The sequence below is a fragment of the Hyaena hyaena genome, unplaced genomic scaffold, assembly GCF_003009895.1.
Source record: "Hyaena hyaena isolate Hyena2069 unplaced genomic scaffold, ASM300989v1 scaffold_531, whole genome shotgun sequence".
Classification (NCBI taxonomy): domain Eukaryota; kingdom Metazoa; phylum Chordata; class Mammalia; order Carnivora; family Hyaenidae; genus Hyaena; species Hyaena hyaena.
This window is the reverse complement of record NW_024081164.1, coordinates 1,102,988-1,129,939: the sequence shown is the minus strand read 5'-3', so window position 1 is coordinate 1,129,939 and position 26,952 is coordinate 1,102,988. Positions and strand designations below refer to the sequence as shown.

General features: G+C 54.7%; 1 protein-coding gene across 1 annotated transcript in view; it reads left to right on the top strand.

Annotated features, from left to right (window-relative positions):
- The first annotated feature begins 4,360 nt into the window (after positions 1-4,360).
- Positions 4,361-26,952, top strand: part of SLC29A3 (solute carrier family 29 member 3) — a 41,634-nt gene continuing 19,042 nt past the window's right edge. Inside the window, exons 1-2 of the mRNA XM_039255568.1 lie at positions 4,361-4,429; positions 7,616-7,914. Coding sequence (XP_039111499.1) covers position 4,429; positions 7,616-7,914 — 300 coding nt within the window. The 5' untranslated portion in view covers positions 4,361-4,428. The remainder of the gene's footprint in view (positions 4,430-7,615; positions 7,915-26,952) is intronic.

Here is a 26,952-nt window from a genome sequence, read left to right as displayed (position 1 = left end):
CAGAGTACCTACCTCATTGACTCGAGCAGGTGGTCCCCGCAGGATGGAAGTAGGGGGGGGAGGGCAGCCAGAGCAGAGCTCCGTGAAGTCTCACCTTCCTTGCCAGGCATCAGTACTGCTTACTGAATACCCACTCGGTGCTGGCATTGCTCCGAGTCAAGTTCTGGGTCTCTTGAAAACATCTGCCTAGCTCTGGGAGGCCAAATGCACCAAGAGGGACCTCCAGACTGTGTCCCCTCCCCATCAGGGCAGCGTCTAGGAAAGGTCTTCAGCCTCTAGGTTATTGTCATTTCACTGTGGACAGTGGCCATTGTCTCAGCTGTGCAGGATAGCGTATTGGGAGGAGCCTCTTGGGGAAATCCTTCTGCTCTTCCGGACTTGTACATCGCACTAGCTAAAGGGAACAGCCGGCTTGCTTGAGAGAATGTAGATTCAAGAGAAGTCTTCTGCCGGGGCGCCTGGGTGGCTTAGTCGGTTGGGCGTCCGACTTTCGCTTAGGTCATGATCTCGCGGTCCGTGGGTTCGAGCCCCGCGTCGGGCTCTGTGCTCACTGCCGGCTCAGGGCCTGGAGCCTGTTTCAGTCTGTGATTCCCTCTCTCCCTGACCCTCCCCTGCTCGCGCTGTCTCTCTCTCTGTCTCCTAGAAATAAATAAATAAATAAATAAATAAATAAATAAATAAATAAATAAAAAAAGAGAAGTCTTCTGCCTTTCCTCCAACAACCACACAGGGGGCCCCAATCCTCCCAAAGAGTGTCCTGGAGCCCCATGCACCCCCCTCCTCCTGTCCACCCCTTCTCTAGATGGCAAAGGTCTGGTGTCCCTCGTTGGAAGTTACAAACTGTATTACTTGGGTGAGGGAGGCGGGGCTAGGAGCCAGGATGGTTCAAGGCCCAGAAGGGATCAGATGCTAAATTAAAACTTTGTAAATGTGGATCTGTTTCTGAGGCTGAACAAATCAGTCAGATATTGAAGCCAAGTGGCCCTAGCCTCCAGTCCATTGCCCTGGCTTTGATCAGCACGGTCACCTCTCTACCCCCGGTGAGACTTGTTCTCCTCATCTGCAAACCCTTCTGGAATGCTGTCACGTGCCGTGCGGTGTCCACATGTCCGTTCTGGCTTTCATGACCACCCCAGCCCAGGCCCAGCCTTCCTCACAGCCTCACAGCCCTCCCTGCGTGGACGTGTCACTGCTCTGCTCTCTGCCTTTGCTTCAGCCTTCTGCTCCATCTGGAAGGTCCTCCCTGCTCTCCTCAATGGACCGCAAGCATCCGCTAGATTCAGTTCCAAGGTCGCCTCTTCTGAGGAGCCCTTTGTAGAAGCTACTTTTAGGCGACAGGCTTGGGCAATGTCTTACCCAAGTAAGGTAAAAGGTCACCATGGTGACCACCCAAACAGGCTCATTAGATGACCCCTCAAAAGAGCCATAAGCCGTAGGGGGCTTGTACCAAAAAAGGAAAATTCCATACATTCCCATACCTCCTCACTTTCTCCCTTAACTACAGCTCCTCCCCGGCCACTGCCTCCTGACAGTCTCTCCTTTGTGGTCCTGCCCTCTGTTTCCTTGCAGTGTATTCTGGAAACTTCTGTCTCCTTTGTTCTGCCTTGGGTGAGTTCTTTCCCTGCCCCTGACCAGCCTCCCGGATCCGCCTCTCCTCCCCACTCCCCACCCTGCCTGCCTCCAGACCCGCCAGAAAGCCACACGATAGAGCAGCAAACAGATGCCACCTTTAGAGTCAGACACACCTGGTGGGGGGTGGAGGGGGAACAGGCTCCACCGTCCTATGACCTCGGGCCAGCTACCTAATTTTACAAGCCTTGGACCTGCACCCCGTGAAACGGGGCTTGCAAGGATGCAAGGCTGCCGTGCATGTGGTGGGGGGGCGTCCAGTCCTTGCTGCCTCCAGGCACCGGCCAGCCCACCGCTGACCCCGCTGCACTGTGCACGTCCCTGCGGGGTTTCCAGTGTCCTCTGCGCTCGCTGGCCCGTCTCCCCTGCGGAGGGTGGGGGCTCCTCCCACACGTGAGCCCAGCCCTTTGTACCTTTGGGCCTCTGCACAGTTCTCACCCTGGATACTTAAGACACCAAATGTGTGTGGGGAGGTTCCCCCACCAACAACCAATTCTCCAACTCTCCGGACACCACGGGTGTCCTGCAATTCAGTTTGGTTCTGACACACTACCCGGAGCAGGCGTCAGTCCCTTGAGACTGTCCCGACTTCAGACACTAGCATCAAGTACCGGGTGCCCAGGGCGGCCAGATTTCTGTCTGACTTGGCTGTTGGCTACAAAGTCATGGGTTCCTATGACACTCATCCCTTCAGTTTCAATAATTTGCTAGAATGGCTTACAGAACTCAAGAAACATCATTGCTGGCTTACTATAAAGGATACAGATGAACAGGGTCCACGGTCCCAAACAAAGGAGCTTCTGTCCCCACAGAGTTAGGGTGCACACCCTTCCAGCAAGTAGATGTGCTCGCCAACCTGGAAGCTCTCTGAACCCTATCTTTCAGGGGTTTCTATGAAGGCATACAGGCATGATTAATGAACTCATTGGGCATTGTGATTAAGTCCATCTCCAGCCCCTCTTCTCTGCAGAGCTGGGGCATGGGGCTCAAAGTCCCAACCTCTAATTTCACACTTGCTTCCTTCGGCGGCGCAACCAGCCCCCAGCCCCACCCCCACCGCAGGAGTCACGCGATTAGCATAGACCCTGGTGTGATGGAAAGAGGCTTGTTATAAACAAAAACCTCTCCAAACATCCGTGTCACCCAGGAAATTCCAAGAATTTCCGAAGCTCTCACGTAGGGACCTGGGGCAGACCAATGTTAACTAACAAATTTAACCAAGTAAATTTGAGAATCTAATTGGCTAATTTATTAAATGATTCATGGACCGGGAAGCAATACATCTAGCAAGTAGAGAGGCACTCAGGTAAGCTGTATATTATGGAAGGGTTTTATAGACAAAGGCGGGGTGAGAAAGTTGTTAGAAAAAAAAAAAAGATTGTTTCAGAGAAGCTTGGTTGCTAGGGGGGGGAAAAACCAAGATCCTTATTATCATGCGGATGCCCTTATCTTTCTTTGAGGGGAAGGGAATGGAGATGACCCTAGGTGACAGATTCCTTAGTGTTGATGGAAAGAAGTATTTCCTGACTGACCAGTTCTGGCCACATTTCTGGAAGGGAGGTTGCAACTGCACTTCCGGGGTATTAAGCCCCGGTTTGGGACCTGCGACTTTCTGTAACACCAAATATGTATTTCTTTTTTTTTTTTAATTTTTTTAATGTTTTATTTATTTCTAGGAGAGAGAGAGAGAGCGTGAGCAGGGGAGGGTCAGAGAGAGAGGGAGTCACAGACTCTGAAATAGGCTCCAGGCTCCGAGCCAGCAGTCAGCACAGAGCCCGACGCGGGCCCCAACGCACCAACCGCGAGATCATGACCTAAGCGAAAGTCGGATGCTTAACCGACTAAGCCACCCAGGCGCCCCCAAATATATATTTCTTATATTACGATATCACAGGTCCTCACTGCAGGGCCTGGCACTCAGCAGGTCTATTGAATGCAGGAAGCACAGTGTTCTGAGCATCACCTTGCCCCAAGAGCACCTAGCACTAAGCCCACCCATGTGCCTGGGGGGACATCACAGCCTCCTAGGGGTTTCAGAACCCCATCGCTCTCCTGTCTGTGAAGGGGGCATCCCCGCCCCTCAGGCATGTGAGGGGCATGGCAGAAAGAGGGAGAGGGTCCATCTGATAAAGGTGGCCCCCTTGGCCTGTCACTCAGACACAAATGTCTGGGGGCTGGTGGGAGGGCCTGACAGGCGGCCCTGAGGACCGTGTGCCCTCCGGCCCAGCTACCCCTCAGTCTCAGCCAGACAATGAGTCTCCGGAAGGCGGTGAGGAGTAAGAGCGCCATGGCGCTGGCCTGGCACTACAGAAGGCCTGACACCCAGCGAAAGCTGGGTGGCGGGGCCAACAGGGCGATCAGGGAGGAGTGGGGGGCTGCGGTTAGAGGGGGCCCTCTGCAGGAGTCTGGGGGCAAGATGGAGTTCTTCTGGGTCCTGGGGAGCAGACTCCGGAGACGAGGGGGTCCAGCTCCCGCGGGGGGCGGGGAAGGAGCGGGCGTAGCAGCCCAGAGGCGGCGTCCCGCGAACAGAGCCAGCACCGACGGTGCACCGCGCGGCCGGCGCCTCGCTTTGTCCACCCGGGCAGTGGGCGCGTACTCGCAGCCCGGCGGCGGCGCGCGGAGGCCGGCCCAGGACAAAAGGAGAAGGGCTCGCAAACCGGGAAGCGCGGGCGTCAGCGGGCCGGGGAGGGGCCGGGGCGGGGCCGGGAGGCGGAGCTCGGCCTGCGGCCCCCGCGGAGCCCCTAGTCGCAGTGGCCGCGGCGGCCGGGGAGGCAGCGGCGGCGGCGGCGCGGCGGCGACAGTAAGTGCGGGCCCGGCACCCGACCAGCTCTTCAGGCTCCCGACGGTCCCCGGGGCTCGCGCTTCGGCCGCCTCCCCCTACGAGCCCTCCTGGGGACTGCTCCCCCGGAAATCTCAGGGCCTCCGTCCCAACCCCAGCCCCTCCGCTCCGGCGCGTCTCGCTGCATCCCACCCCGTCGTCCCTCCTCTTCCTTCTCGCTGCCCTCACCCTCAGTTTCCCCCTTTCTGGGTCTCTATCCTCTTTTTCCGCTCCCTCCCCCCCCCACTTCTCTCCCTTCCTCTTTCTCCTCCTTTTGGATTTCCTGAGACTCGACCTCCCCACCCGGGGGACCTGGGTATGGACACATCAGCCCAAATTATCCAGAAGGTGGCTGACGCTAGGTCTGAGGCCTGGGGTGTCCGCAACCCCAAAGCCGATTCTGCCGTGGCCTCAGGGTGGCGCCCTGTGTTCCCCAGCAATGTTTCCCCATAGGTTATCACCAGCTCCCTTACCCCCATTTCGCAGATGAGGAAATCGAGGCACAAGGGGGAGATTGGCTTAGCCAGAGTCAGAAACCCCCTCCTAACCAGCACCCAGTTCCTGATGGGGGTCTGAAGCCGCCCCAGGCACCGCACATTTCTGCTTCTTTGTGCAGGTGCCGCCCCTTCCCCCCGCATCACCCTGGAAGGGAGAGCAGGGCCAAGCCTGGCGGGCTCCCGCAGGTGCTGGAGGGGCACACACCAGGCCTCAGCCGGCCCCGCTGACCACACCAGGGCTCTTCGTTAGGTTTCTTTTTCTGTCTTTCTTTTTAATCCAGAAGCCAGCAGCTAGCTTTTATAAACAGTAATAAGACTTTGCTCACTCCAATGCCCTGGCTTGTGACCCAGGTTAGAGAAAATTTCTGGCTCCTTCTTCAGAAGCTCAGTCAAGGCTGAATGGTCCCGGACAAATAAATGCCTGGAGATGAGAGTGGGCTGGAGTGACCCACTGGTGCCCCCTGCACCCACCCCTGTAGCTGGAGCATCTGGAAAGAACCACTTGCCCTTCGTCTGTTGTCCAATGTGGGTCACAATTTTTACATGTTTAGACACTAATTCAGAAATGTGTATGTGCCTGCACATGCGGGTGTGCCCACACTGGTGAGTTTGTTAGTGCTGGGTTCCCTGTAGCTCAAGGTTGGAAGGGGCTCTGCTCGACCAGGGGAGTTGATAGTAGACTTGCTGGCCTGAGGCTCGGGCATCTGATAGCATCTTGCCTGCCCGCTCGGGGGTACATGCTACCCCAGGAGGAGAGGCTATCCTGAACACACAAAATCCATTCATTCAGCAACCATCGCTGAGGGTGCCCTTACCCTCTTCACCTCTGCTCACAGCTCACTAGCCGTGAGGCCTTCTAGAAGGAGCTCTATACTTGGAGCCAGTAGACATGGGTTCACATCGCCAGCCAGCCTCCTCTCCCACGTGGGCCTCAGTCTGCTTGGCTATGCAACCTCTCTCTTGCCATTTGGGAGCTGTGTGACCTCAGGCAAATGACTGAACCTTTCTGAGCCTCACTCTTGCTCTGCGAAATGACTCTTAGAGTAGTACCTGTCATACTGGGGTGTTGTCAGGCACAAGCGCGGGCCTTTGACTTGGCATTGACTGAGTGCTGGATTTCATGTTCATTCTGGGCACTTCTTACTGTTTGAACGTGGGACCAATTGAGGCCTCCTTCTTTGCCTCTGAAAAAAAGGAGGCAGTAACTCCTGTCCTTAATCCCAAGGAATGTTGTGTGGCTCTCCTGAAATAGCAGAGGAGGCTCTGTACCTGCAGGACACGGTGTTCATCTCCGCAGGGAAGGAAGGCTCTGCTCTGCCTGGCTTGATGCTGTGACTTAAGGCTCTGCCTCTAATGGGAGCCGAGCTGCATTGATTTCTTGATGTATTGGGGGGTGGGGGGGGGGGGCTACTGCAGGGAACACTACAGTGTCCCAGCCTCAGCTTTTTGGAAGTTCTGCCCATTTATCAAGCTGCTGCCGTGCCCTGGGTGCTATAGAGCATAGGAGCAGACATGCTACTTTGCAGCCAAATTCAGCAGCCGGCCCGCCAGGTGCCAGGCCCAGGGTGGCGGAGAAGATACTGATGTTTGCCTAAGAGCTGCTCCCACGGTCCAGCCACTGACAGTCAGCTGCAGTCACATAAGCCTCATAAGAAGGCCTCCCTTGGTTTGCAGATGGGGAAATTGAGGCTCAGAAGCATGGTGACTTGCCCAGGGTCATGTAGGTAATAGTTACTAGCAACCCAGAAATTTTGCGAGTCTTCCGTGCCATTGCCGGTTGGCCGTCTCCTGGGGGGTTGTGAGGGACCGAGGTGGGAGCCCGGGGCAGGAGCTGCCAACCCAGCCTTGGCCACAGACCTAGTCTGTGACCTGCTGCCATTCTTCAGACCTCTAGTTCCCACAAATTAAATGAGGGAGTGGGCTGTTGGATCTCTCAACTTGCTTCTGAAGGCAGCTCTAGACGCCATGGATTTTTGGGTTTTTTTTTCTAATGCTATTTACTTTGTCTTTACTTTTATTTACAACTTTATTTCTAAACACATAATACATTCACACAGTTCAGAATTCCAAAGGCACAGAGAGCAGGCAGTGAAGACTTCTGCATCCCCATCGTCCCCAGTCTCCCCCCCAGAGGAGGGAAATTCCTGTGTACCTTTCCAGAAGACCTGCATACGTACGTGTATATATTCTCCTCCCCACCCAGCCCAGCCCTGCTTTTTGGTACAAACAGTAACATATTCTATGCACTTCCTTGTTTCTTCCTTTTCTCACACAAATCTGAGACGTTTAGAGAACATTCTATGCCCATCAAGGGTCCTGATTCCTTTTTTATGGCTACGTAGGAACTTAAATGCCCTGAGACCAGGTTTGCCCTTCCAGATCGATTGCCACAGGTCCCGCTGCACCACATTGCCTCACTCCCGTCCAACCTGCTGGGCTTGTTTGTGTTGGCCTGCGTGGGAGTTGGGGGGGAGGGGATTGAAACCCTTTGGTCACTTACAGTTCCGATATCTTGTCTCTCTCCCCGGTCCTTAAACCTGAAGCTTTTGAGCCATGCTTTGGTGACCCACAGTAGGGGCCTGGTCAGCTTGTAGGATGGGAGAGTCCCTAACTGTGCCCCAGATAAGCTTCTGATTACCTGCCCCATCTCCGTTTCTCTCTGCTCCGATAGTGGCCATGACCTCAGAGGATGCCTTTCATCACAGTGCAAACTCCACCTACAGAACTGCAAGCGGCAGTCTTCAAGCTGACCAGGATGCGCTCCTTGAGAAGCTGCTGGACCGCCCGCCACCCAGCCTGCAGAGGCCTGAGGACCGCTTCAATGGCACCTACATCATCTTCTTCAGCTTGGGCATCGGTGGCCTGCTGCCGTGGAACTTCTTTGTCACTGCCAAGGAGTACTGGGCATTCAAACTCCGCAACTGCTCCAGCCCAACCGCAGGGGAGGAAGCCGTGGGCTCCGACATCCTGGTAAGGAAGCGATCCTCCTGAGAGTCAGGGAGCCGGTGGGGGTGGTGAGAGCAAGCGGCCTGGGTGGGGCGGACGGCAGCTTAACTTGGGTTTCCAGGATGCTGAGAGTATGGGTGTAAGCCGGTGAGTTGTGTGGAGTACAGGAGACAGACTTTAATTCCGAGATGTGCTTTGCATTGTGTGTGAGGCCTCCTGCTTCATGGGGTGGGGAGGAGGGAACTAGCTAAGACGATTGCAGCCTCAGGCTGCTCACAGTTTCACCTGGGCAGAAGACGCAAACGGTGATTCTACGCAGTGTCACATGGTGGACCCAAGAATCCAGGGATCTGAAAAGGTGGCTCTGATAGCATTAAGTTCAGCTGTTACAGAAAATTCAAAAAACAGTACTCACACGAGCTGGAAGGTAATGTTTCTCTCGTGTTCAAGTCTGGAGGGGCCAGCTCAATGCTGGAATGGTGTTCCATGCGGTCAGGAACCTCGTGGCTGCCCCCTTATAGCTTCCATAGTCAAGATTGTCTCACAGCCCAAGATGGCTGTTGGAGCACCAACCATTACAGCAAGAGAAGAAAGAGAGGCATAAAAACATTCCTGGAAGTCACACACATTGCTTCTGCTTACATTGCATCGGTCAGAACTGAGTCACATGACTGCAGGCGCTGCAAAGGAGGCTGAGAAATGTGGCCTTTAAATGTTGCCATTAACCCAGAGAACAGTGTGCCTGGATAAGCTGGGAGGTTGCAGGATTGAAGATGATGGGGAGAAATGAAGACTCGAGGATGAGTAGTCTTGTCACCAGGGGAGAGATCACTGTGACTCAGAGCAGGTGGATAAGAAGGGAGAGGAACTTCCAGAAAGTTCAGGGAGAAAAAAGCCCGATCACGGGCAGGATGGGGGAAAGCTCTGGTGCGTGAGGGGCAGTAAATCCCTGAGTTTTACTGGATGTCGGGTACACTTAAGAGAAAGATGAGGCTTGAGGTCATTGCCTGCCTCCCGAAGTCCTTGCTCAGGCCTTGAATGCCAAGGTGAGGCCTGGACATTGTGTTTAGTGGCACCAAGCTCCCTGCCCCCATCAGGGCTGCTCACTGTGGTGTGACTTTTCCCTCGGGCAGGGGCGGCGTTAAAGAAAAAAATTACTCTGCCACTTGTTAAGACTGTAAGAAAGGATCCCCTCAAGAACGTTGCAGCAAGGGAGAGAGAGCTGGCTCAACTCCAGATACTACAAGGGCATGTGGGGATTTATAGCCAACGAGGAGAGTGAGGGCTCAGTGGATGAAAAATTAGAACAAAGAGCCATCAAGGTCAGGGGAGTTCTTGTTAAAGGCAGAGGCTGAGGGCACGTATACCAGAGGTTGGGAATGAGGAGCTTGCTCATATAGTGAGGGTGATCAGATATCAAGGGTGGCGGGCTTCTCGATAAATCGACTGGTGTCTGTTCTCCCCTGAAAGCTCATGGATGGGGCAAGTGGGGGCATCTCGGAAAGCATGCCAGATTGGGGGGCTGCCAGCTGCCTCTCTCCTCCAGGAGACAGGAAGAGGGAATGCCAGCAGACCGTAGCCATAGCCCTCAGCAGACCCAGGCCCTGGCTCACCACCCCCTTTTCTGAAAGCACTTTTTCTTAAAAAATTTTTTTATGTTTATTTGTTTTTGAGAAAGAGAGACAGAATGCAAGCAGGGGAGGGGCAGAGAGAGAGGGAGACACAGAATCGGAAGCAGGTTCCAGGAGCTGAGCTGTCAGCACAGAGCCCGACGTGGGGCTCAAACTCACAAACCGCAAGGTCATGAGCTGAGCTGGAGTTAGACACTCAACCAGCTGAGCCACCCAGGTGCCCCTGGACATGGGTATTTTAAGACATCACACCCTCTGCCCTGGCCCTTGATTCTGACACCTTGCCAATGCCTATTTCTATTGACTGAGGAATTCATAGACACCCCCAGAGCCAGAGCAGTGTGGTGTAAACCCATTTCCACAGCTGAAGGGATCTCATGGGAATGTAGTCTAGTAGATTAGAGCCTCCTGCTCCCCGTGTGGTCCTTGGACCGGGCATCACCTGGAAGCTTGTAAGTGGTGGGGGCCCCTACCCCAGACCAGCTGAGTCAGGAGCCACATGCTGTCAAGCCCCCCCACCCCCACCCCGGGGTTACTGCCGGGCGCCATAGACTTTAAGAAGCACGGTCCAGGGCACGGCTTCTGGAAGCAGATGGCAGGGGTTCAAACCCTGCCTTTGTTCGCGCCTGGCTCTCTGGCCCCTGTGCTGCTTCATCTTCCTGTATGTGACAGGAGGATGCTACCACCACTAGCTTCGTAGGGTTGCTGCAAGGATTAAGTGCATTAATACAAGTACAAAGCCCTGAGAACAGGCTCTGAGACACTTCCACCCTAAGTGCTGTATAAACATTATTATTGTTATGATCACTTGGGGGATGGGGCCCACACTTCTAAGCTGCATGTGGCCCTGGTGTATTTCCAGACGTCTGGCTTGGCTGGGGTGCTTTATGATCCACTTTTATAGACCCGTGACTCAAGCGTCCAGGTTTCTGCCAGCCTCGGTAAATTACCCAGTGCACTTGGGCTTCATTCTGAAGATCCCGGTCTGTCGGGGCCAGCACCTGGCCGTGGCAGCCCCCGGGGCTGGACCGAGTGTGCACCTGTTCTGTCCACCGCCTTGGTCACTGGGAGCAGGCTGCCGGGGGTAGGAGAGGAAGCCCCCGCTGGTGTGTGGGAGCCGGCCGTCGCACGGTGGATGTCCACGGCCAACTGCTCTCGCTCTAAGGCGGTCCCTTCCCAGCTGCAGGCACTTAGCATTCCAGGCCCTGCTACGATGCTTTATCGCCTCTTTCCAAGTGCTGGCAGGTGCAGATGTAGTACCTGCGGCTGCCTGGAGCTCCTGGCTCTTGGCATCAGAGATGAGAGACCTGTCACCCCTCGATTCATGGGCCGGCTTTGGGAAGCAAGCATGCTGGGGCGTTTCTGCATTTTGCGGGCCATTTTTCTTTGCCTAATTCCTTGTTCCTGCCACCCACCTCCCTGGTTCTTTCCCACTCTCGTCCTGGTTTCCCTGCAAGAAGTGGCTGGTCTGCTCTGTCACCTGAGGGCCACTTTGGGAAAAGGAGGGGGAGAGTCAAATGGGTCTGTCTCCAGCCACCACCTGCAACTCAGTTAGCTGTGGGTCTGATGTTGGTTGTTTCTGTACTTTCTTTTTTATATTTCCCAGGGATGGATACCATTGGATGGGGAGTTTGGCTTATTTAGTAGAATATTTGTACAGAGCCCCTCTCCTCCGATTTATGTCACTTTCAAGGTCACCTCCCATCCCAGGCTCATTCCTTTCTGCCTAGAACAGTTTTGGGGATGATTTAGAATGCGTGCTGCTCACCTGCCCCCTTGCCTCTAGGCCCTGGAATAAGAACATTGAATAAACCCACCACCAGCCTTTGGGCCCAGAGCCCGGACAATTACAGCATAAACAAGGAAGAATTTCTCTGGAAAGGTAGGGCTGCAGGGCGCTACGGTGGCCATCGTTTTCCATCTTCTGAGCCCGACCCTGACCCCGCTAAGCTAGTCAGGGTGTTAAGCCTACCTCTCCCGAACTCTGTGTGTTCAGACAAAAATCCAGGCCCAGAGAGGTTCGGTAACCTGCCTCAAATCACATGGCAAGGAAAGGCTGTAGAGAAAGTCATGGAGAATTTAGATGAACAGATGATTGCAACACTAGTCAAGTTCAGAGAGGGGCATAGAGGGGACTGTCCTAGAGACGGGACCACCCCCACCCCCACCAGATGGAGAGCCTGCCCTTGGCCTGGCCTCTTTATCCACCCTGGGAGAGCAGGTATGTCAGTGGTACCCCTGGATTCCGGATGCAGCTTCCAAGCTGTCAGCATCCCTGACCGCTTCCCCACCCCCGCCCTTCTGTCTCTGGGGTTTGTAAGATCCTGATCCTATAGGGCATTGCTGGCCCTCCCCTGGCCTCTCCTGCTTCCATGCTTCTGAGTCAGGGCGTCCTCGCCTGGGTCCCCAGAACCCGGTGTACCCCCATCAGGTGCTTGCACAACTCACTATATTGACTGTCTGTTGGGGGAGGGACGGGGTACTGCTCTGCACGTTGCCAGCCTCTGCTCATTTAACCCTGCAGCACCTCCACGAGGCAGGGCTGTTAAGATCCACGATGAGAGTGCCCCATTCACAGATGGGCACGCCTCCCCCGCTGAGCTATGAGCTCTTTGGCAGTAGTGAATGCAGCTCTCTTACCATACATCCCTGTGCCCTCAGCTGGCCCGGTGCCCAGCACATCATAGCAACAATAAAAATGTGTTGCATTACTTACTGCATGGCTGGGGAGGGAAGCCCCATCACCCCGATCTGAGAGACGGATGGCATGGGTCTGCAAAGGAACAGAAGGAGATCTGGGAGTCACAGTGGCCACCACTAAAGCAGTTCTTTCATGTGGGTTGGCATGGACATCCTGCTGTAAGATCCTGCTGTAAGTAAGGGACGTGGGTTGGTCTGGTTCAGCAGGTGGGGGGCCTAGGACATCCCCTTATTTATAGCACCTTCATCCTGGCCCGGCCCCTCCAGAACCCCAGGAAAGCAGCAGAGTGTGACTTGGAAGCTATTCTTATGAATAAGAACAGACATCTCAGTCCAGAGAGGTGGGGTTAAAGGAAGCTAGTTTGGAGAAGAGGAAACTGGAGGAGAGATTATGAGAAGGGTCTTGGCAATGGCCTGCTGACTTTATGAAGCCCATGCCTACTACCTGCCTTTGACCTCCCATCTTTACCTGCAGGATAACCTGGTGAGTGAGGTACTGCCCTCCCCAGTTTCCTAACGCAGCAACTGAGGCTCACTGACCCGTGGTCATTAGCTAGTGAGTGACAGAACCGAGCTCTGGAGCAGTCCGGAAGTGAGCTAACCAGCAGCTCTCTGGCCTCTCCATCTACCCTGGTGGAATGGACTAGAATCCCCTGGCGAGCTTTTAAAACCTACCTGCCTGCCCCATTGGCCCACCCAGTGCTGGTGTGATCTAAGGAGGAGCCCGGGCACAAGCATTTTTAAGCTCTCCAGGTGGGGCCAACATGCGGCCATGTGACCCAAGCGAACCGTTACCATGCGGGGGTGATGAGGGGCTGTCCTCTGCCCCCCACAGAGCACCCGCCTAATAGACTTAGGCTACATTAAGAGAGTTTTCTGGAAGAACTCCCCCCAGGGTGGGCTGTCAGAGCTCCCCTCTGCTGCCAGCTTTGGAGCACAGCTGTGCTCCCCTGGGTGCACAGACCCTGGCAGCATCTACGGAATGCTCCCTATACCACCGGGACGGAAGCTGTCCCCATAGGCCAGCCGCTGTGCTAGGGTTGCTGGCTCATTCAGTAATTCCACAGGATTTATTAAACACCTGCTGTGTGCCAGAGGCTTTATTTTCATTCTCCCTTTTGGGCCTTCCTACAGCCCCAAGGGATAGGTATTATACCCATTTTACAGAGAAGGAAGCCAAGGCTCAAAAACACCAAGTGAGTCTGTGCTCACTAAGCACAAACTGAGTGACAGCCAGGACTCCCGCTGGGCTGCCTAACCCGTGCTCTCCATGCTCCTAACCCTGTCCTCCATACCAGGGTTGGCAAGTGTTTTCAGACGGCTTCTGACCACAGTGCCCATTTCACCGGGCAAGACTGCCGTGTCTGTAACAGAAACTGTAGCAGGCACACTCAAGAGCAATCTCTGGTTGGAGTTTTCAAGGAGGAGCCAGTGATCGGCAGTGATGACCTGATGGGGGGCTATCCGCCACTCAGGCTGAGGACAGAGAGCTGCCTTTCGATTTAACTTTGTGTAGGTCCTCGGTGGCCTTGGGGAGGAAGCAGTGCCGAGGGGGAGGGGCAGAAGCTGGACCCCAGGCTGTGAGCCAGAGGCTGCGGGAGGAACGCTGGAGACGGCAAACCTGGAGAACCGTTTCTCGGAGTTTTGCTTTCGAAGCTCTCCTTCTAGAAGAATGAGGCGGGAGTTCCGGCAAACCTGGAGAACCGTTTCTCGGAGTTTTGCTTTCGAAGCTCTCCTTCTAGAAGAATGAGGCGGGAGTTCCAGGGAAGTGTGGTCAAGGAGGGGGCGGATTTTCTGGTTTCGTTTTCTGTTTAATTCAGGAGAGATAGTGGCCGGTTTGTGTGTTCAGGCACATGACCCACAAGCGATGGGGGGAAGGCTGGTGCTTAGGAAGAAGAGGACTCACAGTGAGCCAGGTCCATGAGCAGAGGGCATGGGCCCCACTGCACAGTGGAGGGGGGTCCCGGCCGAGAATGCAGGTGATCCATCCGCAGGAGAGAAGGCAGCCAGAGATAAAAGGAAATAAAACTGCAGTCGTGACCCAGTAGGTGGATTTCAGATTCCTCGGTGGCTTGCAGCCTGTAATTTGAAAAACTCTGCTCTACCTGTTTGCCTCCAGCCAGCCGTGAGGATGCACTTTACCCTCATTTGACAGAGGAGGAAAGCGGAAGCAATAAGTAACGTGCTGATGGCACAAGACTGAAGACGAGAGCAGGATTGTCCCAAGGGTATCCGAGTCGGCATCGTGTTTCCTGGCGCACTTGGCAAATACCCAGGTTCCCAGATCCCGCCCTGCTGGCTCCGTCTCCTGGGGGGGTGGGGGGGGGGTCTGGTACTCCTGCTGCATCAGGGAGCCACTCCTCCAGGCCACATGCCATTCCTTGAAAAGGATGTCGATGGATAAGCATGTTCCCGCAGATCGATCCCACTGCAACTCGGGTCCCTCCACATGGAAAACAATGCACAGACTCCGTTTGGGAATCCACCTTTTAAGAGTAAAATTCCAAAGAATGTGGATGAAACACCTCCCTTCCCCCCAAAAGTGTATTGAGGCAGGAGTTGGTCTCCCAAAGGGGAGGTGGCAGAGACAGTCGAGGGGTCAGGCAGGAAGGAACCAGACCCCAGGCTTCCAGTGCAGGGTGGGGGTGAGTGTCCACTGGGCAGAGAGGGCAGGTCCCTCCCCACAGCCACCCAGTGGCTTTGGCTAGTGGGATGGCAGCTCTAAACCATTTTTAAAAATCAGAAGCCAAAGCGAGTCATTTTTTTTATTCCCTTGTCCACCCTCTGATTCTAACTGCAGACCCAGCCAGCCTGCTGTTCCCAATAAATACACCGGTGATGGCTTTTTCTTCTGTTTTTAGCTCTGGCCGTGTCCTGCAGAGGGAGAGAAAAAGCCCAACTTGAAATGCTGTCAGTCATGCCTTTGGTGGCCTCGACTTCTCAAATTCTCTTTTTATTTTCTCCGAACGTGCTCGCGGCCTCCGCTCCCCACCCGCGCCTTGCTCCCTGGCCCCCCTGGGCTATGGATCGACCGCTCCCCTCCCCTCTGCCTTCGATTTTATTTCCGCCCGCACTCGTCCTTGGAATCCAGAGGCGATTTCCTCGACAAATTAGAACACGGCCTGGGCCTTAAGTGCTCAAGTGTCTCCTTAACTTGATTGATCATCATGTGTATCAAGAGAGCGCAACCAGCTCAGAGTCTCTGCCTGGGGCCTTCCTTTCAGGGATCATCATCTGGGAGGGGTCTCTGGCGGCAGCGGGGGTGGGGGTGGGGGCTGGAGGGTCCTGGCTGGCCTCTTGGGGGTCCTCTGTGTATACACACACACACACACACACACACACACACACCCCTGAGGCCTGTAATAGCCCGTGGATTCGGTGTCCCTGCACGCATGTCAGGTGAAGTAGTGCTGGCTGGGTCTACTCAGGACTCCCTCTTCTTCCTCTTCCTGGTGGTTCTCCTGGGTTTCCTTCTATGGAGAGCAGCTAGAGCACTCCCAGACCATCTCCTCTTTACCCACATGCCGTATGCCTGGTCCCTCTGCCCCACTGTCAGCCCTGGGACACTGACTCATGTTGGCCCTCTGCAGACTGCGGAAGTGGCCCGATCAGAAGAGGGCTGTGTGAGTAGGTGGGGTGTCTTCTTGGAAGGCCTCCTCTCCCTCCTCTCCTCCTCCCCCTCCTTCTTGCCCTGGCCACATGGTCAGGCTGCAGAAGAGGAAGGACAGGCCGGTGGGAACATCAGCAGTGACCGAGCCTGCGTCAGCTCCCACCCCTCAGAGGTGGGGATGGCTTGCACACGGATTGACGGGGCTCCTGGTGTCCCCGGCCCTGCCCTCTATCTGGTTCTGAGTCATCTCCCTGCCTACTGAGGTTTCAGCCTGAAGTGTGGGTAGGCGAACAGAAAGAATGAAAGCCAAAGCCCCGCTTGCCTTGTTGGAGAGCTTGGAGGAGGTTCGGGGGAGGGCTGGGCCGGGAGCGTTGACAGGAGTAATGCTCCCCTCCAGTGGTAGAAAGACCTGAGGTCGAGGAGAGCTGCTTCAGTTTCTTACTCTGTTTCAAGTTTGCTGGGTGACCTAGGGCTCGGTTTCCTTACTTAAGAAACCAGGTGGATGGTGGCCAACATTTTCTGCAACCGGCCAGATGGTACATATTGGAGGCTCTGTAGGTCACATGATCTCTTCTGTAGCTGCTCTGCCCTGTACCACAGATAATCCACAAACACATGGGCATGGCGGGTTTCTGGGATTTATAGAAATGGAGACGGGCAGATTTGGCCCCGGGGACAGTCGATTGCTGGACGAGGCATTCCCTTACAGGTCTTTCCCCACCAGTGTTCTGAGATCTGTTACGGAGGTACCTACCCTGCCTGGTTTCTGTTTGGAATACTGATCGCCATCTACCACCACATCATCTGTTTTATTTGAGTAGGAGTTTGCCGCCCGTCTCCTTGACCAGACCATCAGTTCCATGAAAGCGGGAACTTGGGCTGAATCCCACGTGCCTAGAATGTCTAGTGAGCTCAGAAAATACGTGCAGAATGACGACTTAATCTCTAAGGGTTTGGGGAGGGCCTGTCTGGTGCCGGGCTGGTGCGGAGAGGGGACGGGAGGAGGTCCCTTGTCTCAGGATTGTGCGCTGAGGTCCCACACTCAGGGTTTGGACTCACAGGAGGGTCATTATTTGACCTGCACACTCGGGTTATACTGGAGCAGACAGTCTCCACTGCCGAGCCAGCTGTGTACGCTGCTTACAAGTCGGTCAAGCCTGAAACTTCCAGGTCTCCTTTGTTTCACTCTGTCTTCCTACCCCCACACCCAGTCTGACAGCACATTTTGCTGATTCCACCTTCCGAAACATCTCAGTGCCTCCGGTTCTCTCCTCCATTGCCAGTGCCCCTGCTTCAGCCTCTCTGACCGCTGGCTACCAGCGTGCCCCCTCCAGTCGATTCTGTAGCCACGGGAGGCTACGGAGGGGGTCTCTTTAAGATGTAAAATAGGGAGGCTGTCCACTGCACCAGGTGAGGGTACAAGCTCTGTGGACAGAGGGCTGGGTTTGAGTGTGTGACTCTGGGCAAGTGCCTGACCTCCCTGAGCCTCTGTTTCCTCATTTGCAATACGAATCTTCCCTCAGAGGGATGCTATAAGCATCAAAGGAGGGAATACATGAAAAGCACTCAGAAAGCAGAGTGGGGAGGGCTCCATGAATGTGCGCCAGGACCAAGTTTCCCAGCTGGTTAGGATCCTGCAGTGGCTTCCGGCTGCACTTAGAATCAGATCCAAACTCCAGCCTCTGTCTGTCCGCCCCGGCCTGCCCCCTGCCTCCAGCTTGGTCTCCCCATTCTCTCCCTTACTTCCCATTATCCAGGATCAGCCTGGTTTGTTAGTTGCTCGAATACACCCAACTCACTCCTGCCTGGGGGCCAACCATACACTGTTCCCTTTGTCCAGAATGCTTTTCCCCTCACCCCTCGCATAGCTTATCCTTGGGTCCAAGCATCACCTCCTTCAAGGGGTTGTCTCTCACCACCCTCGCCAACATCAGCACCCCCATGAGGCTCTATTATAGCCCTTTACTTGGTTTTTCTATTTATTGCTTTTAATATAACTTAGTCTTTTCCCCTCCTTAGTTTGTTGTTTATGCCTTTTCTTGCCTCCCTCGCCAGAACCTCATGGAGTCCTCAGCCTCTAGCACACGTTGGCGCATATAAGGTGCTCTGCCGTTACTGTCAAATAAGTGAATGGGCTCTCTGTGCCTTCACTGTTTCTTGAATGAAGAACTGAATGGATAAACACATAGCCACTGTTACCTGCCGCTCCCCGTCGGTTCATTCCACCCTTACCAGCCAGGTGACCCCTCTGCGCCCAGCACTGAGAATATCAGTGCTGCTCAGAAGCCTTCCATGGCTCCCTAGTTCCTTCTGAGACAAACACCCCTCTTCAGCTGCTACCTGAGACCACCCATAGTCTCCTCCCTGCCTCCCTCACCTCACGTGCCCCATGTGCTCCATCATTTAACCAAGTTGTAGACCCTGGGGTGTCCTGGAAGGGGGCCAAAGGAGAGGGAACAGTGTGCTGAGGAGGGCTGGGGGGCAGGGCTGTATACAGAAGCGGGGAGCCAGCTGAGCCCTGTGAGGCTGACAAGGGCCAGACACGCGAGTGTGGCTTTGGAGTCAGGGAGGCAGACAGTGGCCAGGCCCAGGGAGGAGCTTGAGCAAGAGGGTGTGGTTGGAACCTAGGGGAGGGCCTGGAGCCCTGGGTGGGCAGAGGGGAATCAGGGGTGAGGATCGGAGTGCAAGCCACTGTCCTTTGCCAGGGATGTGGGGACCTACGAGTGATTGACCTGTGGTGGTGAAGGAAAGAAGAGAAACTTCGAGGAGGGGCACTGAGAAATGGAGGTATGGGGTGCTCTTGAAAGTGCTCCTGAAGGCCTTAGATTTGAGAGCCTGGAGCTGGGGCTCAGCAAGCCACCCCGGCGGGATGGCGGGCAGGCAGAGACGGATGTGGACACAGGGCTTGGGACTCATTGGGGCTGGGGGAGATGAGCTTCCCAAGGCAGGAGTGTGGGACAGAGGAAACTCAACGTGGGGTCCGGGAGGCGCCTCTGGTGGCAGAGAGCAGAGGTGGACTGAGCTGCTTCGAAGTAGGAGGAGGACGGGTGGCCCTGGAGTTCAAGTGCGGCGCGCTGAAGGGAAGGGGTGGCAGTCTCCTGTGGCTGCCATGACCAGGCGCTCAGATTTGGGCTCAGGATTTGCTTCTCCCAGTTCTGGCAGCTGGAAGCCCCAAAGAGGCCAGCAGGGCCATGCTTGCCCCAGAGACTCTAGGAAGAATCTTGCTCCCCTCTTCCAGGCCCCGGGGGCTCCTTGGCGCTCCCTGGCTTGTGATTCCTGTCTTTGCACACGGCTCTCAGCATCCATCTGCGTGCCCTCTCCTGCTTATGAGGACACCAGTCATCGCATTTAGGGCTCACCCTGGTCCAGTGGCACCCCATCTTAACTAATTGTATCCACGAAGACTCTATTTTCCAAATCAGGTGACATTCTGAGGTTCTGGGGAGACATTAATTTGGGGGGACACTATTCAACCCATTATATCCAGGGTGGGGTGGCACTTGGTATCAGGAGCAGGGCCACGCCTTGGTTATGGGTAGGCCCCAAAGAGGCCCCTTTGGAGGAGTCTTTCCCCAGAGCAGCATGAGAGGGGGGAAGGCATTAGCATTGAGGGCATGGGCTGCCTTTCTAGGGAGTTTGTGGCCAAGGGGAGAATGGGCCTGGTGGCCGGAGGCAGCGAGATCAAAGAGTATTTTTTTCCTTAGACCAGAAGGAAAGCGTGGCAGTGAAGGAGAGACAGAAAATGCAGGCAGGGAAGGTAAGCGTTCATCATGGTGCAAATTTCCTAGAAGTCAGCTTAGGCTGGTGGAGAGAAAGTGTGCTCCAGAAAGCTCCACACAGAAGTGGGGGAGGTAGGGTGGCTCATTCCAGAAGATCTCAGCCACTCTGCTTATCCCCTGGCAGGGGGCTCCAGAGGAGATGTAAAAAAGGATCGTGGGCTGGGGAGGGTCTCCGGGATATTAAAGAGCAAGATTTACAGCGGCCCCATGGAGCCAGGACCCAGAGGTGATCTGTGAGGCCCAGTGTCAGTGGGCTGATGTGGGAACCGTGCCCACAGGTCTGATGAGGGGGGTGCCTGTCCTTCTAATGGCTGGGTCTGTCTGGCCAGCATCTTTCCAGCTATTACCTGTCTGATTCTGACCCAGCTTTGTGGTGCCTTGCTGGACCCGGGCTCCTGTGTCCCTCACCTCTCTGGGCCCTGAAACAAGCATTGCCCAGCTAAGCCCTCCCCGCTCATCCACGCCCCGGTTAGCTTTCCTAGGCCAATGCCCCCAAAGGAACCCACAGGAGGGCCGGCCAGCTGCGCCCTTTGGGGACCCCCGCCCTCCGCTCGCTTCCTGTCCGGTGCCAGGGTGCCAACACCTCCCTGAAGCATCCCAGGCTGGAGAGCTCGGCCATTCGAAGGCAGCAACTTCGAGGCAGCAAACTATTCTTGGCTCCAGCCCGCTCGCTGCTGCTAATTTCATGCCCCTGTGATCCAGGTAACGCTTTGCTGCCTCGAGCTGCCACCCCCGGGCCCGAATCGCTTTTTCTCGGCCCGCAGGAGCCAGCTGCCTCTGCCGCCGGCTCTCAAGGTGGGGGCTGCCCAAAGCCGCCTCAGAGCCGCCGGGCGGCCGGGCACTGAGTCAGCCTGCCGCAGCTCGTGACTAATTTGCTGCCCTTATTTCAAAGTGCCCATATAGCATTCAGGGGAGAAGCAGCTTAACCAGGGCCTGCCAGAGATAAACAGGCTCATTTCAGGGCCTCCCTGCCCGAAGAAACCTCTTTACCTGGACTCGGAGCCCGAAATTAAATTCTTCCAGAAGAGATGCTTAGCACGGAGCCGCTCAGCATGGCGGAGGAGGGGAAATGTTCCCCGTCGTAAAACGGGCCTCACATCTGGCCGGCTGGCTCCGCTGGGTTTTTAAATCGTGTTTGAAGAGCGCCTCTCCCCTTCCCTGGTGTTCGCAGACTGGGCCAGAGTGGAACAGACAAAAATGAGTTTCTGCTCTCCATTGCAAGGCGATCGAGTGCCCTGCACCCAGGCCACAGCGGCTCCCCCCACCTCCCTGGCACCCCTGGGGCCAGGCTCTGTGCCCAGTCTGGGTTTTGAGCCCCACCTCCACTCCATGAAGTTTGCACAGCCAGGAGAGGGGCTGGAAGCCGGCCCAGCTCTTCCCAGCTATTATGTCCTCCATACCATGGTCTGTGCTTAGCAGCGGACCGTGGCCATCCACTCCAGGTGGCTGGCAGGAGTGAGGGCTCTTCTCTGAAAATGTCTTCTTTTAACTCCACTCAGAACCACGGTCCTGTGGAAACGCCCTGAGGAATGGACCATGGGGGTTCAAGAAGAAGAGAGTGAACCGCAGAGGGGAGGGGAATTAAGCCCCGTCATTTGCTGGCTTGGGCGGGTCACCCATGTTTAAGGGTCGGGGCAGAGAGATGATGCCTCCCTGACGGAACCTCAGCTTCCCTGAGCTGGTCCCTGCCCCCTGCTGAGAAGACTCATGGGCTGCCCGCGCTGGCCACTGGGGCATCCCGGTGGCATGCCTCAATCCCAGGGACAGTGTTTGGGCTTGTATGTCTGTGAGGTAGGCCGCCCCAGCCAGGGTGGCTAAGTATCCCCCCACCCCAGCCCTGCCCTGCCTGCACCCAAAGATCAGTTGCCAACACTCACCACATAGGCGCGTCTGTGCTGTTCATCCCCTCAGCTGGCCTTAGGCTCCTTTTCTATGAACTCACTGGAAGCACATCAGCTCCGCCGTGCTCTTACAGGCTGCATTAAGAGCAAAGGGCCTGGGGTCTGCGCAGGCCACATGTGAGCGCTTTTGATCACTTACAGTTACACGATACTCCGCGAGGACGACCGTGTCCCCATTTGGGTTACCTGACCGGTGCCAAGGATGCCTTTTGGTGTTACTGCTGCCAGTGTGCTGAGTCCCTCCTGAGCCCCAGGCCATTGCAGCGCCCTGGGAGAAGGTTGAGGGCCCGGAGCTTAGGTTATATTCACAAGGAGCAGTTTTCCTCTTTCTTCCTCAGCTGGGCCTCGCCTCCCATTGGGTTGGCGAATTCAGAATGGTGGCTCGTAGGGCCACTGTCTCCCATGAGCCCCTTGAAACGGGGGGTGGAGCCTGGCTACATCCCTGCCTCTCCCAGTTTATGTGGATTGAATGGTTTTGTCTCAGCTCAGCAGGTTCCTAAAGCCCAGGAAGGCCTCAGGGAGTCCTTTCCAACAAAGGGACTTTGTAAGTGGCAAGGAAGGGTCCCTCCATGCCTTTGTACATGCTGTTCCCGCCTCTTGGCATGCCGTCTCTCCCTCCACCAGCACACCCCCCAACATCTGTCTGGCAGACTTCCCCCAGTCTTACAGGCTGTGGTCTGAGAGGGCCTCCTGTGGGACACCTTCCCCCCACCCCCCCACTTCTGTCCTCCCACCATACCTTGTGCCCACTGTGCTCGAGCTGTGGAATCGTGTTTACCAGGCCACGTGCTCCCAAAGGGCATCAGGTACCCTGTCTTTTCTCTCTTCTACACCAAGCCACCAGCACAGTGTGGGGCACACAGGGGTGGCTACATCTTCAGTAAACAAGGGAAGGGGTTGCTGATCTTATGATCAGTCCTCAGGGGCCACCAGGCCAGGCTGAGGGCTGTGGGATTTGCCTCTAGGTCTCCTGGCTGCTTGGAGAGGCCTTGTCTTCCCATCATGCCCTGCTCTACTGCACCCACCTATTTCCCGGCCCTGCCTTCTTGCTGAATCACATAGTCTTCTACCTGCAGTAACATGAGCCCTAGACCGACCTCCCTAGGACTAGGTTTCCCATGGGCTGTATAAACGGCTGCCATGGGGGTGCCTGGGTGGCTCAGTGCGTTAAGTGCTGGACTTTGGCTCAGGTCATGATCTCATGGTTCACAAGTTTGAGCCCCACATCGGGCTCTGTGCTGACAGCTCGGAGCCTGGAGCCTGCCTCAGATTCTGTGTCTCCCTCTCTCTCTGATCTTCTCCTGCTCACACTGCTTCTCTCTCTCTTTCTCTCTCTCAGAAATAAACATTTAACAAAACAAAACAAGAACAAGGCTGCCATGTTGCATAACTGTCGAGAGCTTTGTTTCTATCATAGCTTCAGGACTGGTGCCTCGTGTGGGTGCGGAAAGCACAGCCTCCACTGTCACCCGCAGTGACCTGGTGCCACTGTTCCAGTGGCCTCCTCATTCCTCCACTCCTGCATGGCTGGAGCTGGCCTTTGGGGTCTTTGGGTTCACCATATTCATGGTCACGTTCATCGGTCATGTTGTGGGGCACCCTGGACGATAAATAACAACAGAGCCTTTTGAGGAAACTCTCAGAAATCAGGCCCAAGAGCAGGGGAACTATGGCATGAGTCATCCCCAAACATTGCATGACATAAGATCGCCCTTTGGGATGGAGATGACAAGTTGCTTTGGACAGGGCAGGCCTGTAACCAATGTATTTGAACCAATATTCTAATGTTTTTGCATTTCCTGGAGTAACATGGGAGAAGGTGGCCCCGACATCCCTTGGACGCAAATGAGATGAACCCAGGAGGGAAATGCCAGCTGCCAACTCTGTAAAGGGCATCATCTGGGAGGGAATGTAGAGCCTTCACTGTGGGAGGCTTCTTAGAAAGGAGCCGTTATGTGTGAACAGCATCTCGGGGTGTGTAGCCCTAGAGAAGAAAGAGAGAGGGAAAAGGGAAGTGAGGCGGCGACGGGAGGGAGCAAACGCAGGCTGCAGCCTTACCGGGCTTTGTGACAGAACACAGCTGGCGGTGCAGGCACCCAGCATGAATCCAGAGAAGCCACGCGGGGCCACTGCAGTTTTGAACAGTTGGTTGGGGGGGAAGAAAGTCCAGAAGTTTATCTCCTGTCTCCTTTCCACTTCCTGCCTTCCGCGGGTCACACCCTGCCCCGTGGTGCTTTGCCTTCCTCGACTTCAGAGTGTCACCTGCCCCTTTCCATGGTCATCTAGGGAGCGAGAGCCTCCAGGACCCAGCCCGGCCACCGCACTGGCACAGGGGTCGCTGCCTAGTAACTGGCTCCTTCTCTGGGGGCAGCAGTGGCTTTGTGACCATGAGACCAGGGAGCAAGGCAAATGTTCCGAGGGCCAGGCAAGGTGAGCAGATCTGGGGTGGCCATAAACAGAGTCCTGTTTCTTGGAATCGACACATGCCACTTGCAGAACGATCCTAATTTCAGCAAAGGATTTGACGAGGACGTCAGTAAGCCTAACCTTTGTCTCCCTCTTGGGCAGACGTATTCATCTTCATGTCTGGCAAGATCATGGTCAGCTGTCCCTGTTTCCACTGAGAAACTGAATTTAAACTACAAGAAGGCAGCGATATTCAGGAAAACCCAGGACAGCAGGACCTCAGCTATCCAAAGCCCTCTTTGATTGGAATCGATTGCTGCGTAACGAAATACGACAAACTTTAGTGGCTTAAAATAACACACTTATTATCTCACGGTGTGTGTGGGCCAGGAGTCTAGGCACAGCCTGACTGAACCCTCAGCTCAGGGTCTCACACGGCCACAATCAAGGGGGTCCTCAGGGCTGTGGTCTCACCGGAGGCTCGGCTGGAGAATGATCACTCCCAGGCTTACCTGGGTTCCTGGCAGAATTCCTTGCTGTTGAAGGATGAGAGCTTCAGTTTCTTGCTGGGTGTTGGCCAGAAACCTCTCTGAGCAATTAGGGGTCACCTGCAGTTCTTGCCACGTGGGGTTCCCCACTTCCGTCCTCTGAGCCATCAAATGAGAAAAGAAAGAGTCTGGCAAGAGAGGTGCTACCTACCGTCTGATGTGACATAACCCCATACACATGATCATATGTGTCGGCCCCTTGCCATATTCCCTTGGTTAGAAGCAAGTCACAGGTCCCACCCACACTTAGCAGAGGGGATCACATACAAGGGTGTGAACACAGGAGGCTGGGACCATGGGGACCATCGTGAGAGTCTGCCCACCACACCTCATTTTGCTAGAACACTAACAGGCAAAAACAGCAAGTAAGTACCTCCCCCGCCCCTGCCCACTTGTTTATATCAGGAACAATGAAGTTGTTTTTGTTTTTTAAATAGCTCCCTGGGGACCGTCTGCAGTTTCCATTCTGTACCAGTAGAACAATGGCCCAGGGTCAAGTCCATTCTGCTCCTTCTGTGTGCTCTTTGTGAAGCAGAGATCATGGGCTCTGTCAACAGGAAGGGAGTCATAGCCTTCCTCAGTTGTCAATATTTAAAACCCTTTCCAATGTTAAGTGGACAATTTTCTGCTTAAATATCAACAAACCAGAACATTCAATTACCTAGAAAATCCCCATTCCTAAAATGTTCGGGGGACCTGAGCTTGCTTGAAACAACAAAGGCAGAGACCCGGCATCCCATGTGACCGTCGTTTGTGGACTTGCCGTGGAGTGAGCAGCCGCTGAATGAAGGGAACCCCGTAGGGGGCTCAGATTGGGGGCAGTCTCAGTGCCCCCCATCCACCTGCACCTGTCTCTTCCTCGGGGCCTTTCTCCATGGTTCCTGCCTGCCGCCTGCCTGGCCTCACGTAGGCTCAGCCACTGTATCAAGACGTAATTGACTGAGTGCCTCAGACCAGTCCAAGCTCTACTGAGCCCATCAGGGCAGGAACAATGAGGTAGCACCTCAAAGGAGGAAGGCTATTTCTAAGGCTCATGGTTGATGGACCGCACTAGCTGTGATTATCATTTTAATTGCAAGGCCACCACGACGTTATATTCAGGGTGCAGATTTCAAAGACCACAAAGCACTCTGCAAGCTTGAAAAGGGACCATAGAACGATCTGTTTCAGACCTGAAGGAGCTCATTATGATATCTTTCCCTCTTGGCCGCCACGCCGCAGTCATACTCCTTCGGGAAGAACAGGTCTGGCCCTCTGCTTCAGGGTTTGACTCTGATCCCACCTCTTCTGGGACCTTTCCCCAAACCTGTAGTCGTTTCCCTTCTCACTCGTGATCCGCCTTCCTGGTCCTGCTCCCCCACCTGGACCCCCTTACGGAACTCACTGCTCCTACCTCTGATTTGGCAAAAAAAAAAAGAAAAAAAGAAAAACACCCAGAATTCTGACATCTCTTCCTGCGGTGTTTTGAGATGAAAATACCTTCACACTCTATCTTACAGTCCCAGTGGGATGCTTCCTTCTTAACGGGCAAGAAGCACGTCTCGCTCCCGGTAGTGATCCCTACCGTCGCCACACTTCTTTGCACATTGGCAAGTTTTTTGCACACATTGTCCTTTGTGCTTGGCACATTTGTAACTCAAAATATTTTCTCAGTGAAGTCCAATCTGGTGAGCTTTCCAGAGCAGAATACTCACAGCTTCCTTTTTATTTTGTAGAGTAAACAATATACTTCATATAAAGCCCTTGTATTTGGCACACAGTAAATGCTTAACACGCGTAATCTGTTACCACGGCTTAGAACCCAGGATCGTTACCAACCCGGGGCTCATGGTGGGACATACAATGACCAAAGCCAAGGTATGTCAGCCTTTTCTGATTTTTTTAAAGACAGGTATATTGAGAGATAATGGAAACACAGTAAAATCTACTCTGATGAGTGGACAGTTCTCTGAGTTTTGAAAAACACATACTGTTGGGGCGCCTGGGTGGCTCAGTCAGTTAAGTGTCCAACTTGGGATCTCGGCTCAGGTCACGATCTCACAGTTTGTGAGTTCAAGCCCTGCATCGGGCTCTGTGCTAACAGTGCAGAACCTGGTTGGAGTTCTCTCTCCCTCTCTCTCTTCCCCTACCCCACTCATGCTCGCTCTCTCTTTCTCTCTCTCTCTCTCCCTCAAAATAAATAAACTTAAAAAAAATCACACACACACACACACACACACACTCACAGTTGCCCTACTGCTTTTGTAATTAGGATTTCTTCGTTGTGTGGTCTCATGTACACTTCATCTAGAATAACCCGGAACTGGTTCCAGAAAAATGCCCTTTGTCCTCATCTCTGCCAGTCTAGGAGCATTTTCCAAAATGACTTTGACCTTGGGTTGCAGCTCTGTTGAGGGAGAAAATCCGAGTTGGAACAAAGTTTCCCTGTGGGGATCGGGTTTGTTGTATCTCTCTCTCTCTTTTTTTTTTAAATTAACTTTTAAAATG